At 40.1% G+C, this 13,803-nt stretch overlaps 1 protein-coding gene across 1 annotated transcript in view; it reads right to left on the bottom strand.

Moving 5' to 3' along the window:
• The window catches only part of ITGA2 (integrin subunit alpha 2), a 68,510-nt gene extending 55,262 nt beyond the window's left edge, over nt 1-13,248 (bottom strand). The window contains exon 1 of the mRNA XM_048931308.1: nt 13,120-13,248. Within this exon, the coding sequence (XP_048787265.1) occupies nt 13,120-13,156 (37 nt within the window). The 5' untranslated portion in view covers nt 13,157-13,248. The remainder of the gene's footprint in view (nt 1-13,119) is intronic.
• Nucleotides 13,249-13,803: the final 555 nt, after the last annotated feature.

The raw sequence follows: 13,803 nt of genomic DNA, 5'->3' as shown, positions 1-13,803 counted from the left end.
AGTTAATTTGGTTAACTCTATCTTATGTAGGGGATATAAAATAGTATTACTGCCTACACCTACATACAAGCAAAAAACAAACAAACAAAAAAAAAAAACATTAAGAATTCAGGAGTGGAAGGATTATGCCTGTAGTCATTGAAGAAGATAAAGGTCACAGTATAGCATTATAGTAAAACCATGATAGTATTTCACACATTCCTGTGTGGTCTTTTAAGTCCACGATCTGCTTTGGAAAATAATATTAAAAAAAAGTGACTGGGTGACAATCACACTGGGTGATTGTCTGCTTCCTGAAGCACCTTCATAGATCGGCAGCCAGTAAGATATGTATAACCTACATTGCCTCAATTGCTTAGCCTAGCAATTTTTAGAGTATCTAGTTTTTCCAGAAGACAAGTTTGATAGCCCTTTCACATTGCTCTTCTCCAGGAGAATCTCCACACCAAAGAAAATTCTACCAAGAGATTTTTCCCTTTGTTCTCAAAGATTTTTTCCTCCTAAGAATAGAAAGTGTAGAAGTGGTGCGAGGCAGGAGAGAACATGGTAACTCCTGTTTCTTCTGGCCATACCTTTCCTGGACTGCACATATTGATGGATTTGGTGGAGACTGCATTCTTTCTGTATCTTTCTGTAATCGTTCTGAAGCAATTCTAGGTGCTCTTTCAGGGGTTGATATTCTGGTGTTTTGTAATACGCAAGCTTATGTTGAATCTCTTTACTTGTTATAAAACTGGTAAAGGCACTTTTGCCTCATCCCAATGCCAGCTGTTATTGTTATTGTTTTCATTCCTCTGCAAAGATAGCTGAATTTGGCTTCCAAAATTAGCAAGGGAGTATAGGCACTCAAAGCTTTTCCTCACACTATAATCACCTCCTGTCCTTGAAATACTGAGCAGAAAGGTGGAATGAAGGCAGGAAGAGAAAGTAATAAAGTTATGAAAGAGTGCAGTCAGGAAGTATTTGCTTCATTAAATATATTCAGTGTTATTTTATTACTTTTTCTAAAAGGCATTTTGGTATAAAAATAAAGTTATTCCCTTACTATTCAGAACTTGTGCTATCACAGCAATAATCCAACTGAAATTAGTCAACTGTTGTTGCAGGAAGAACCCATAATTGAGCAGCTCTTAAAGTGCATTATGTTTTTTAAGGTTTTACTGACAAGACTGTGAACACTTAGAGAATAAAGCAACCATCATGCAATTACTTGATTCTGTTGAATTGCAGCACAGATGTTCTTCACTGTGCCTTCTACAAGCCACCAAGTAATTGTCTCTGCAATAAGCTTCTACAGGGAGCAAATTTGACCAAAAATGAATTTCTTTTTTTTTTTTTTCTCCTAATAACAAATTAGCTGTCAGCATTACTGTATTGCTGTGTGCATTTTATGCATGCATATCAAACGAAGTTATTTTCACGTGAAGCAAGTAATTCTGTAGTGGATGCACTCATTTGGGCTTTTCTGAATGTAAATATGAAACACACTTTTTATATATCTTTACTGTACTCAGACATTTGAACCCAGTCTGTATATTGGAAAGTTTTACTAATGCTCACCTGCAAAGGTCAAGATAACTGAAAAATAATTTCTTGTTAGAGTTTTGCTGAGTTTGTACTCTTTTCTCCAATGTGCACAACCTCATAAGTATATATTTAAAGCAACATTTAGAAATCTTCAACTCATGCACTGAAACACCACTTTTATCATTACATTCATCAGTTTTATTTTAAATCGGGCATATCTCTCATTGAGAAAAACCATCTTAAAAAAAAAAAGCAAAACTTAGAGAGGAAATCAAAAGGAGAAAAGAATTCAATTGGCAAGACATTGTATTTTTTGTATTAAAGGCCAATCCCCACTTCAATTACTTTGTTGATATTTCATTACATTTGAGTCTTAAAAGGTAAAACTTGATTATTTGAGCATTTTTTCTTCTATTCGTTTATTTATTTTTATCTTGAGCCTTAATTATTCTTCCCATTAGGTACAATATCTCAAACTATTTAATAATTAACTGAGACAGGTTAGAGTATAAACAAATTTGAAACCACAACCAAAAGAAAAAAGGTTAAACAATGATTCATTTAGTTACAAATCCTCCCTCCCATCCCTATTCTTTCCCCTCCTTTTCCTCCCTCTAAAAAGTTTCCTTGGCTTCATCGTCCAACTGTGTTGTCCCGGAAGTAGGTCAGCTCTGAGCCTGAAAGCTTCTGTGTGTGTGAAAGTATGATTCACTGCCTTTGAATCACAACTGTTTATGAGAAGCTGCACCAAAGGGTTACCAGTAACCTGCTATGAACGCAGACAGGATATAATTCAAGTTGTGAATGAAAGGCAGAAAAGCCTGGGAGAATGCTGCTGTCTCTTTAACTGCTTTGGCAGTACTACAAAGTTGCTGTATGAGATCTACCTAAATCTACCCACAACTGCATTAATTACTCTTGGAAAGTCTGTCTTGATAGTTTCCTGTTTCTTGCCTACACACTGCTCTCCTCCATTCCCAGAATAGACCAGTGTGCTGCTCTTCAGCTGGAGCTAGGAAACCTCAACAACCTCCTGTACACAGAAGGACTGATTCCAAAGGCACATTCAGTAGAAGTTCCTGCTGGACTGACAACTTCCTATGTGCTTCTAATCAGGACAGCAAGTACTTGGACTCAGAATTATTATCCTGCCATACTTCCATCCTTAAATCCAGTGGGAATAACTTTCTTCCACAGAGAACTCACAGGAATTGCATCTTCTCAAAATGACTTGCACTTTGTTTTCTTCTCTTCCTTGATCTGGGTACAACAGACAGGATTACACTGTCACAATTTGTTCTTAGTAGTACCACAAAGAGATTAAAAGGATACATGGCTAACAAGTTGTACACACATACATGCTATATACGCATTTGTGCCATTTCCTTCCAAAGCACCGATCATCAAAAAATACTTCATGTGCTTCTCTATGATAAAAAAATGACTTTTCACTCCAGCATGTACTCCTTCCTCACACTCACATTATCAGCTTTGCTCAAGCCACCAATATTTCCTATTTCCAAATACAGACAGAGCAGCATGAGCTGCTTAAGGTCTGTAAGACAGGAAATGCAAGTCATTACACAGAAACCAAGACTGTTATCTCTGTGCCCTACTCACTCAGCTGCTGTAGAGGTGTACTGAACATGCATATTTGTATAGAGACACCAAGAAGACCAAAAGATCTGTGTTCTCCTGTGCACAACAGACCCTAGGTTACACAGAAATTTCAGTGTATGATATAATGTAAGAATACTATATCATTTTACACAGTATCACTGTTAAATGGCACCTGAAAATGCTGAATTACAAAAAGCCTGAGGAACTTGCTGCACAACAATTCCAGAATCACAGCTTGCAGTGTGAGGACTGCAGTAGCTTGAGAGCAATTCTGTTGGCACAGTCTTCAGGGTACCACATTTAGGACCCTGTTCCTCCATCTCAGCTTCTCAAGAGCAGGTCAGGAGCTCAGCTTTCTTGGCTACACACAAGAACTGAATCAGCTATTTGGTACCCTAGCTTCCTGCAACAAGAAAAACCCCAAAGCACCACAGGATATATAATACAATAGTTGGAAGAGCTATAATTACCAGATCTTTTGTTTTCCTATAGTAGACATAATGACTATTTGTCTTCACTGGCTAGAAGGAGAGCTCACAGCCCATCAGACTGAATGCTAGGTGGTCCCAGACATGGACCTGAAATTCACCATAATGAACATTGAAACCATCCGTTTTGGCACCAGGCAGAATGTGGTCTTATTAATGTCAAGAAAACAGACCAAGAATCCCAGACTTCAGCAGCTGCCTAACCCAGACTGAACTAAAAATTATCTGTCACCTAGGTTTTGTAGTACAAACTCACATACAATTTCAAAATACAATACAGATGCAGAAACACCCCTAACAGCAAGGTTCTCAAACTGAGATCCACTCTGCAGGCATGGCCAGGTGGCAGGTTCCCAGATTAATAATGTCTGCCCTAAATAAATGAATTATTAAGCTAAGCTAATGCGTTTATTTTAATGCACTACCTATTTACCAAAGGTAAATTGCATGAGCAGTCCAAAAGGGCCAGCCCAAAACTCCTCACAGCTCAATGCTCCAGCCATTAGGCCACAGGCAAAATGTGTCTTTGCATGTCTGCCTGCAAACACAAATATGCATCCTGGGATGAACACAAAGGAGGTTTCAAAAGCAGAGGTTGAGAGTGCCTCTCTAGCTGCTTTGCTGCCTGGTAGAAAAGATGCTTCTAGAAAAGTGAGAGAGGAGAGTTCACATTCTACTAAGTCTCAAAGGAGAGCTAAGTGAGAGTTAAGTAAGACCCAAGTATTATCATCATTTATCAGGTACCTGCACTTTCTTGAGAAAGAGCTCATCACCTAAATCCCTGCTTCAAAGAAGTTTTCCTGTGCACATAACTCAAGGGAAGGAGACCCCTAATGCAGGTTTCCAAGATGAATGGAGTCCAACCACTTCTCCTCAGCCCACTGCTTGATTTGGAGGACCCTTCCTATTTCACATGCAAATATTTTCTTTGCAGTTAAAAGTGCCTAAAAGACTCCATTAGCTCTGCCACTTTGACCCGCAGCATCTAGGGTAGAGTAGGTGGATTTCAGGTGCTGTGAGGCAGCAGCGTGCACTGTCCCAGCCTTCAACTCATACACCAGAGTCTGGCATGTCTAGATGGTTGTGGTCAGGTGGGTGATGCTATCTTTGATCAGAGTTCAGGAAGTTCTTTATTTGTAGAGTGCAGACATGCTACATTATGGGAACTGAGAGTGGGATCCATGTACATTTAAGAAAATAATCTCCATTTTCTGGAGGTAATACTCCTACTAAAGCAGAACGGTTGTTTTTTGTTGCCAGAGAAAGAAAGTCTATTGTAGTTGTAATCAACTTTGTCAAAAGAGAAATCCAGAGACTCACAGAGTATTTTCCACAGTGTATTTGTTAATATGATGAACTGGCTCTGGGCAGTTTGGAAAAGAAACCAAAACAAACCAAAATAACAAGAAAGGGAGTGAATAGACATGGTGAAATGAAAGGGGATTTGGCTAGAGTCAAGCAAATCACTATAATTAGCAGAATTACTAACGGACTACTATTCAAGCAGTGCTACTGATTTTTTTTTTTTCTGTTTATTGTTTTCTCCATCTTAATAAGGGAGTTATTTTATTGTCAAGTCATCTCTACAGTTCTAAGTTTAACTTCTATGTATTTCACATCTAAAAGGGAATGCTTTGTTGGCATAGTTAAATGTAGCATTGGGCCAGTTAATTTTTTTCCTTTTACGAAAGGTCAACTAAATTCTAGCTAAATTAATTTATTAAAATTTATTTATTTAATTTATTACTATAGATAAATCAGTTCCATGTGCAATGGAAGTAGTGTACATAGTGATAACTCAATTTTATACCAGAGATGAAAAGGAGGCATGGTGCTATAGTTTACTGCCTGTAACGCAAACTTTTTAAAAATAGGGTGTTTTATAAAAGGGGAACTGTAATTAAAGAATTTGCACATTCTCTAATTACTACCATTTCAGAATGATCTACAGTAACATAGTGTTCTGTGTCTTGCTTTTCATACAGGTGTAATAATAGGCATTATTATGTATGAAAAGCTGGTCTGTTTTTTAAGTATTTTTGTTCTGCATAGTAAAGTAATTCTTCCCATTAGTTCAGTTGCTGAAAGGAGATATTACTAGCTTTGTACATAATGAAGGAAAGGTAGAATGTCCAAAGGAGGGCTATGAAGATAGGAAAGGGTCCAAAGGAAAGATGCATGGGAAGCAGCTGAGGTCTCTGGGTTTGCTGGGCCAGGAGCAGAGGAGCTGAGGGGAGACCTGATGGCAGCTGCAGCTCCTCACAGGAAGCGGAGAGCAGCACTGAGCTCTGCTCTGTGCGACAGCAACAGGGCCCCAGGGAATGGCATGGAGCTGTGATGAGGGGTGAGTGGGTCAGGTTGGGTGTTAGGGAGAGGTTCTTCACCAGAGACTGGTTGGACCCTGGAACAGGCCAGACTTCAAGGAGCATTTTGACAACACTCTCAGACACAGGGTTTGGATTGTGGGTGCGTGGAGTTGGATTTGATGATCCTTGTGGGTCCCCTCCAACTCAGATTATTCAATGATTCTATGCTTCTATATACACTGGATTAAATTGCTGTCTTCATTATTAGAGCAGTACATGTATCGTCTTATTAACATATACAGTTAAGCAGTAGTTTGGGTCAGATGGGTAAGTAATTTTACAAAAGTCTATGTTAAAATGCTGTGCCTGTCTTCAACTTTATGGGGGTTGGACTCGATGATCCCTGGAGGTCCCTTCCAACCCATACAATTCTGTGATTCTGTGATATCTACTGTTCTTGAAATAGAAAGTTCAAATAAAGATACACGCATGGCAAAATTTTACAATGTTCTTGAGTCTCACATATTGCAGCATTACTTCTTAACTGTCTAGGACACATGAATTGACCAGGGACAAGACAGGCCTACTTCTTTCTGTTTCAGACAGGCCTATATGAAGGGGATTCCTTCTTTCCACAGAATAATGTAGCATATTGCTAGTTTCTCATATTATTGAGAAACTAGACCACTACTTCTTGACATCGGCTTTCCTCATTCAGACACCTACACAGACATTTACCTTACTAAGAGGCAGTAACTTAAAGGAAATTTAGATTTGAAGTTCTGCAGTTTACTGATTTGTTGTTTTAGCAATTATGCAATTCAGTTGAATTTCTTAGCGCACTTTCACCGTTGAAAGGAGAACTGCAGTATGCATTGGCTACCACAATAGTCACAACACTGAGAAGTTACAGGTGACTGCTGCATATTTGGAAAAGGTAGACACTTTGTTAGCAACTCCACCTGGCTTAACTGTGGAGAACATGGAGCACAGCACAACACTCCGACAAGTGGAACCCATTCCTGTGGTAAGTTCACATAAACCAAGCACAGGTTGGTTATTCCTCAATCAAATAAAAAATCATCTTGCAGTTGGCTGAGAACATTCTTAACTAGCTAATCCAGACAGTCAGACACTCAGGCATCTGTGGTCTTACCTCTACTGATTCCACACAGTTTTGTGTTACAGTCTTAACTTACTCGTAGCATCAACTGTTGCCAGATGTCTTTTAGAATGTTAGCATACATGAGATAGATAAAAAGTAAAAACTTAATTCAACATTTCTCCACCACCAGACTCATCAATAAAATCCACTATTTCTGTAAGTACATCTATTCATTTTAAGAATGGTCCCTTTACTGTGCAAATATGCTCCCTCCCAGATGTTTGCTGTGAACAGTAATTTTCCTCTGTTCCTCAGAAACAAACAACCATATTAAACAAGGAGATTTATGTTATTTATAAAAATATCCTGAACAAAGTAAAGAAAGAATGATAAACTTGGGTGCAGGATTAAAAGGGCAAAATAAATCAGGGATAAGGCAGGAGATTTCCACCAGGGCTATACATAACTTGCAAGTCCTTCATCCTTGTCTATCAGCGATTTGAAAGGGAAGAAGGAATCAGTGACATTTATCATGTGTGACATTCAGCCATGCAGATGCCATTCAGTTATACACAAGATGTCTTTGCTCATACAGTATTCAAAGAGACGGTGTTTACCTTACTTCTTTGCCTGTACTGTTCCTCTTTTAGGTCCTGAATAGCGTGCAAGTCTTACTGATTTTTGAATAAAATGCATCTCCACGAGAAAATAAAACTAACTTAGTCACTAAATGGCATTTCAGTATCCTCAAAGGATTAATTCAAAGTTGCTGGCACTCAGAATATTGAGTTTATTTGCTAAATGGGAAATACCATCCTGATGTAGAATTGATGCAAGCGCTCAAACAGCTTATATTAACTCCTCTAGATTCTTTTAGCATCCACCACCTCCAAAAAATGAGTGCAGAATGAGCAGAAAGCACATTATCTCGTATTGCTTTATAGGCTTGCAGACTCACACTCAGTTAATATAGACAGAAGGTATCATACATCCAGTGTATTCACATCCATTTATTTTTATTGCCCTTTTATCAGTGCCATGAAAAAGTGTGTTCATACAACTATTTAGCACAAACACATGTCAGTCCTTCACTTAAATGTTTTTTAAAAAAACTTGAACTTGCTCTGTTACCCTTTTTAACAGAAATGAAAACTTAGGCCGAGACTGTTCTCTGATGCCTTGACTAATCTGAACAGGAACAGTACAAGTTTATTTAAACACATGAAAAAAGAAAAGCTTGTTGATTCTCTTCCTTTCACTTTATAGGGTCTGAAATCCTAAGCTCTGCATCACTGGGCCAGGGTTCACTTTGTGAAGAAGTCCTAAACATGAACATTGCTAATGGAAATGTCCTAAAACAAGCAGATAACATGTGTTGGTATGCAAGTGCATGGCTACGCTGAGGAGAAGCCAGCCTATGTCCTGTCTGCATTTCAGCATGGTAACCATGGAAATGGGAACCAGCCTGCACAGAGTCTAACAAAGGAAACCTTGAAATGAAAATAGCAACAGTGGTGAGAGACCAGCCAAGATTTCTGAGGGGGAAAATGACTGCTCTGAAGATGGATAAACTCCCTTTTACCTGCACTAACCCTAAGGGAAAGAATTTTATTCCCATTTAGCTGTTTAGACATTAATCTATTATACTGGTAGCTCCAGTTATTAGCATTCGTGAAAATACATTACACAAAGCATATGAAAAAACTACTTTCATTCATTCAAAATTAACAACAGTGAAGAAAGACCACAATGAATAACATCTGTGTAGTAACTATGAAGCACAATGAAACCAAGACTTGTCAGTCCTTTTACTAACTCCTTTGATCTCTTAAATGAAAATTCTGTGCAACTGAATTAAAATAAATAAATTTAAAAAAATAAAGTACAATTTAAAATTGTTCCAGAGTCAGAGAGCACATAGCTCATAACTTGTTGGTAAGATCTCATGTTTGCTCTGCACGAATTATGCACAAATAAACATTAGCTGTTAATGTGTTTAGAAGTGTGATGGTAATACTCTGTATGCTGTCTAAGATAAACATCATTTGTACAAAATACAGTCCTGTAACACAGCATGAATGAAAGGCAAAGTTCCAAGAATAATATATAGTAACGGTCCTGCTACCTGACAAGTTCTCTGAAAGTAGTTCCAGAAATGAGAGATCCTAAGTCTCATTTAAAAAAAAGAAAAAAGAAAATAAAAGAAAAAAAAAAAAAAAAAAAAAAAGAGATCGAGGTCAAAAGTACTACCACTTTTGGATATCTAATGATTCAGCTAAAAACTTTATTTTTTCAGAAGGCATTGCACATTCAAAATACAATTTCCATTGACTTAATTCACAGCTGTGAATACACAGCAGCCTTGCATGTCAAGATGCACTTTCACAACCAGCTCAAGCCAGTGGAAGTGTTGGCTACCAGTGAAAGAAACTTTTCCAGCTTCCCTCCCACCTCTGACCACAAGTTCTGACTGTCCCTTGTGCCAGCACTGACACCTAAATACTGACTACTCAAGTGAACAGGATCAGATTAGCTTATCTCCAAAACTAACCTGCCCCCCCCAAAAAAGGGAAAATATTACTGTCCCCAAACCAAGCTCCAGTGGCACCACAGGATACTGGTGGAAACACGCGGTCAGGAGTGGATGAAATGTCCTTGCAGCAGCAGCCCACATTCAGGTCAGCTTAACCAGATTGTGAAAATGCAGCTACAGTTTTGAGAACCCCTGGCTGAGCAAAGAGAAAGAGAGGAAGACAAAGGCTCCAACCACGTGTCAAACATTTAATTTAATTGACTCGCCTGAAATTGCACTGGGCTTTTGTGACCAAAAAAACCCCAAAAACAAAACCAAACCCAAACAAAAAACACAGTGAAAGAGCCCTATTCTGCAAAGAACATAATCATTTCTCTCCATCGTGCCTTTCATCACCATTTCTAGAGCATCTTCCAATTTCATCAGCAACAGAGGTAGAACTTCCAGCCCCTTTTCTGATCACACTACAGCCACCTGTCCACAGTCAGCCACAAAGCAAAGATGCAGACCTGAGTCCAAAAGATTGCATGATACACAGGTTTCAAAGAGGAAATAACCAGTGTCACAGAATGGCTCTGTTTGGGCAGGACCTTAGGCATCATCTGGTTTCATCCTGTGCCATGGACTTGCATCAGGCCGCTGAGGGCCTTCATCTGACCTGGCCTTGAAGGCTGCTAACTTAGGCACTTCCTAACTTTTTCACATTTGACTCAGTTGTTGTTTTATCACAGTTCATATTCCCTGGGACATAAACATAACTAATCAGAAGAAAAAGATTTATGTTAGTGGAGTCTTCCCCTGTATCACTGCACAGCTCTTCAGCCCATTGCCATCAAGGCTGAAGGACACTGCTGCTTCCTAGGATAATGTGATGCTTTGCATCAGCAAGGATGAGATATGTACTGAAAAACAGAAGAAGGATTACATTTGGAAATTATGGAGTCCATATGAAGTTTAAGAGAAAATCCTCCCTTCTTCATTTTGCATAAGATTGATTCCTTCTCCAGTCTGACTGGGTCTAACAGGTTGAAGCAGTACACCTGTGTCCTCAAAAACACACACCTTATTTAGCTGGGATTTTTCAGTTCAGAGCAGAATGGTGTGAGGGATACGTGTTTGAAAGAGTGGGGATTTTAAGAAATAGCACAAGAACACAAGGGAGACATTTGCAGATGTAAACATAGACCTCATAAAGAAACCTGCAGACCACTGCCACTGCAATAGCAAATAAAGTCTGTCTGAGCTCCATACCAAGGACAGACAAGGTTTATGTTAAAATCAAGCCGATAAAAATAAATTTCTTTCCAGAGGAATGAAATTTTCCAAACACTTTTTTACTTGGACTAATTTAGGTAGATTTTCAAGACGATGCAAATAACATCTTCCTGCCAAACTTCAAATATCTGCTCTGAAGCATGAGGGCACAGGAGCTTTCCAAAGAAAATGTTACCAGAATTGAGCCCAGGAAAGGCACTGTGTTTTCCACTGGCTTCGCTCTCAGGAAGAGCTGGGGTATTTTGGCTCAGGTTTTTTTTTTTTTTTTTTTTTTTTAAAGAACAGGCTAAGAAAGAATCAGCATGCAGATTTAAAGAATTACATTAACCTCTAATTTAAAGAATTCAAAGATTTAAAGATTTGAAAAATTACAAGTACTTGAGATCTGCTCAAAACAGTCAATATGTTGCAACGGAAATCATCATGCTTCGTCGTACAGGTTGTACTATTAACTCCTCCACTTACCGTTATCCCCCTACCATAGTCTACTTCTATCATACTATACTTTTTTGTCCAATGAGTAACAATATATCTATGTTAGCAAGGTTGTAATATCAAAATTTTAGTTTTACTGTTTTTTTATTTATTTACCAATTGTGAAGTCGGAATGACTTTCCAAACATAAAAAATACACAACAAAAGTAAAAAATGCATACTTTTACTAACTGTTGCATTACTTTTGGTTGAGTCTGGGTATACAACAAAGCTCTTATGGGGTCTACTTATTATAGCTGATAATTTGGAAATGAATACTTATATAAAATCAAATTTATTTTGTGCAAATTTATTTTCTTGCTGGACTGCCTAATTCAACTATCATAGCCCAGTTACATTCAATAAGCCTTTGAAGGTTAAAGAGCTCATCACCATTCCATCAACACAGTGGGACTGTAAATTGCTTAGAGAAAACTCTCCCTTCCTTCTAGTTCTACAAGATCAAAAAAAAAGGCTTTAAAGTATTAACTCAGCAATTACACCTACTAGCATCAAATGTCACGAATGTCACATTTGAAATCAAAAGCATGTCTGCTTTTCACGCAGCTTTTCACGTAATCACAGAATCACAGAATGGCCAGTGTTGGAAGGGACCTCAAGGATCATGAATCTCCAACCCCTCTGCCTCATGCAGGGCCACCAACCTCCCCATTTAATACCAGACCAGGCTGCCCAGGACTCCATCCAATCTGGCCTTGAACACCTCCAGGGACGGGGCATCCGCAACCTCTCTGGGCAGCCTGTTCCAGCACCTCACCACTCTCTCTGTGAAGAACTTATATAATGTACAAATCTGGACAAATCATGGATAGTGCCTGAACAAAGCAGGCCTATCCCACTTCTGTCAGACTCATTGCTGGGGGAATTCTGCTCCCATAACCAGTCGTTATGTTCTGGTTTCTGCACTGCTTGACAAATCCCCTCCAGTCTTAGGACTTTTACGTTGGGAATTGTAACGCTCCTGGTGTGCAGTGACTATAAACAAGAGCATAAGAGATGGATTAAACAAAAGGGCAGATGGGTGTTTTGCCCAATGATGCTTTTAAGAATTTTCATTTCTTAAAAAAGAAAAAACAAAAAACATAAGGCTGTTTGTATACCATGTATCTCATCACAGGACAGTATTTTTGCATTCTACTTTATACCCTGCAGCCGCGCATTCCACTGCAGTATTTGCTACAGCTACTGAAAGAACAAGTCAGAACAGCTCACATGTAAAAACTCATTCTTATGCCTCTTCTTCAGTGACTTACTAATTAAGGGTTTGAGTGAGCATACAGTAATATTATCACTCTGAAAGTTCTTGGGAATTTGCTTATGGCAAGTGAATATGACGGCGTACATTTCCCAGGAAAATATATGTAATGGTAATTAAGCAAGCCAAGAGAAGGAGGAGATGGTTTAAGTTTCCCTGTCCTTTTCCAAGCAGAGGCATCTGCTGAGCAGAGTGGGATAGGACGTAAAGGATTCTTGAAATCAGGAGTGGCATTCCCAGCAAAGAGCATCACCTTCCCTTTTCGGACAGCACAATCCCCACAGAACTGCAAACGCGCAACAAACCGCACGCACACCCCCGGCCTCCAGAACTACCATCACCACCATCTTACTGAATTCCCAAAGCGGTGCCAGCCCAGGGCTCGAACCTGCCGCTGGAACGCACGCTCTCCGCTCGCGTCGGCCCAGACTCCCGCCCCGCGCCTCCCTCTGCCCCGTCCCCGGCGCCGCGGCGGGAGGCTCAGCGGCATCGCCCCGCTCCGCCCGGAGCCTTACCCAGCGCCAGCAGCAGCGCCGCACTCGCAGAGGCCATGGCGCAGGGCGGTGCGGAGAGGTACTGAGCAAAAGGCGCGGTGCGGTGCCGGCTGCGCGGCACTGAGCGCCACCTGCTCCTCGCTGCCACGAAATACCCCTCCTCCTCCTCTTCCTCCTCCTCCTGCCCGCCCACAGCGTCCCGCGGGGTCCCTGCAGCGGGCCGGGAACTCCGGCCCTCCCCTTTTTCGCTCTCGGGAGGGGCGGATGGGTGAAAGCCCGCCGGTGCATGCCCGCCGCCGACAGAACCTGCCGACGTCCGGCTTCAGAACCACGAGTTCTGAACGGGTTCCACTGAAACTAATTAAAATCATGGTTTATTTCCGTTGTTTTTTGTTTGTTTGTTTGTTTTTGCTTTTGTTTTTTTTTCCCCTTCTAGGAGCACAAAGTCTTCCTCGAGTACAACCATATTTTCTTCTCTATTGCCTTAAACCCGCATCTTCTCCTTTAAGTGAAATTCCTGCAGACCATGCCCTCAGCTGTGAGAAGTGCAACAGGATGTGGGAGCATTGCCACTCCACCGACTCCAGTGCTGGCCATGACAGTAACAATATATTGCTCATGCAAAATATTGCCCTAGGTGTCCGGCCAATATCCAGGGGAACAGTGTGAGTGAATACCACAAATGATGTGATAGTAAGAGGTCCT

This window comes from Lagopus muta, chromosome Z, assembly GCF_023343835.1.
Source record: "Lagopus muta isolate bLagMut1 chromosome Z, bLagMut1 primary, whole genome shotgun sequence".
NCBI lineage: Eukaryota > Metazoa > Chordata > Aves > Galliformes > Phasianidae > Lagopus > Lagopus muta.
The sequence above is the reverse complement of the archived record's forward strand: the minus strand, read 5'-3'. Positions and strand labels throughout refer to the sequence as shown.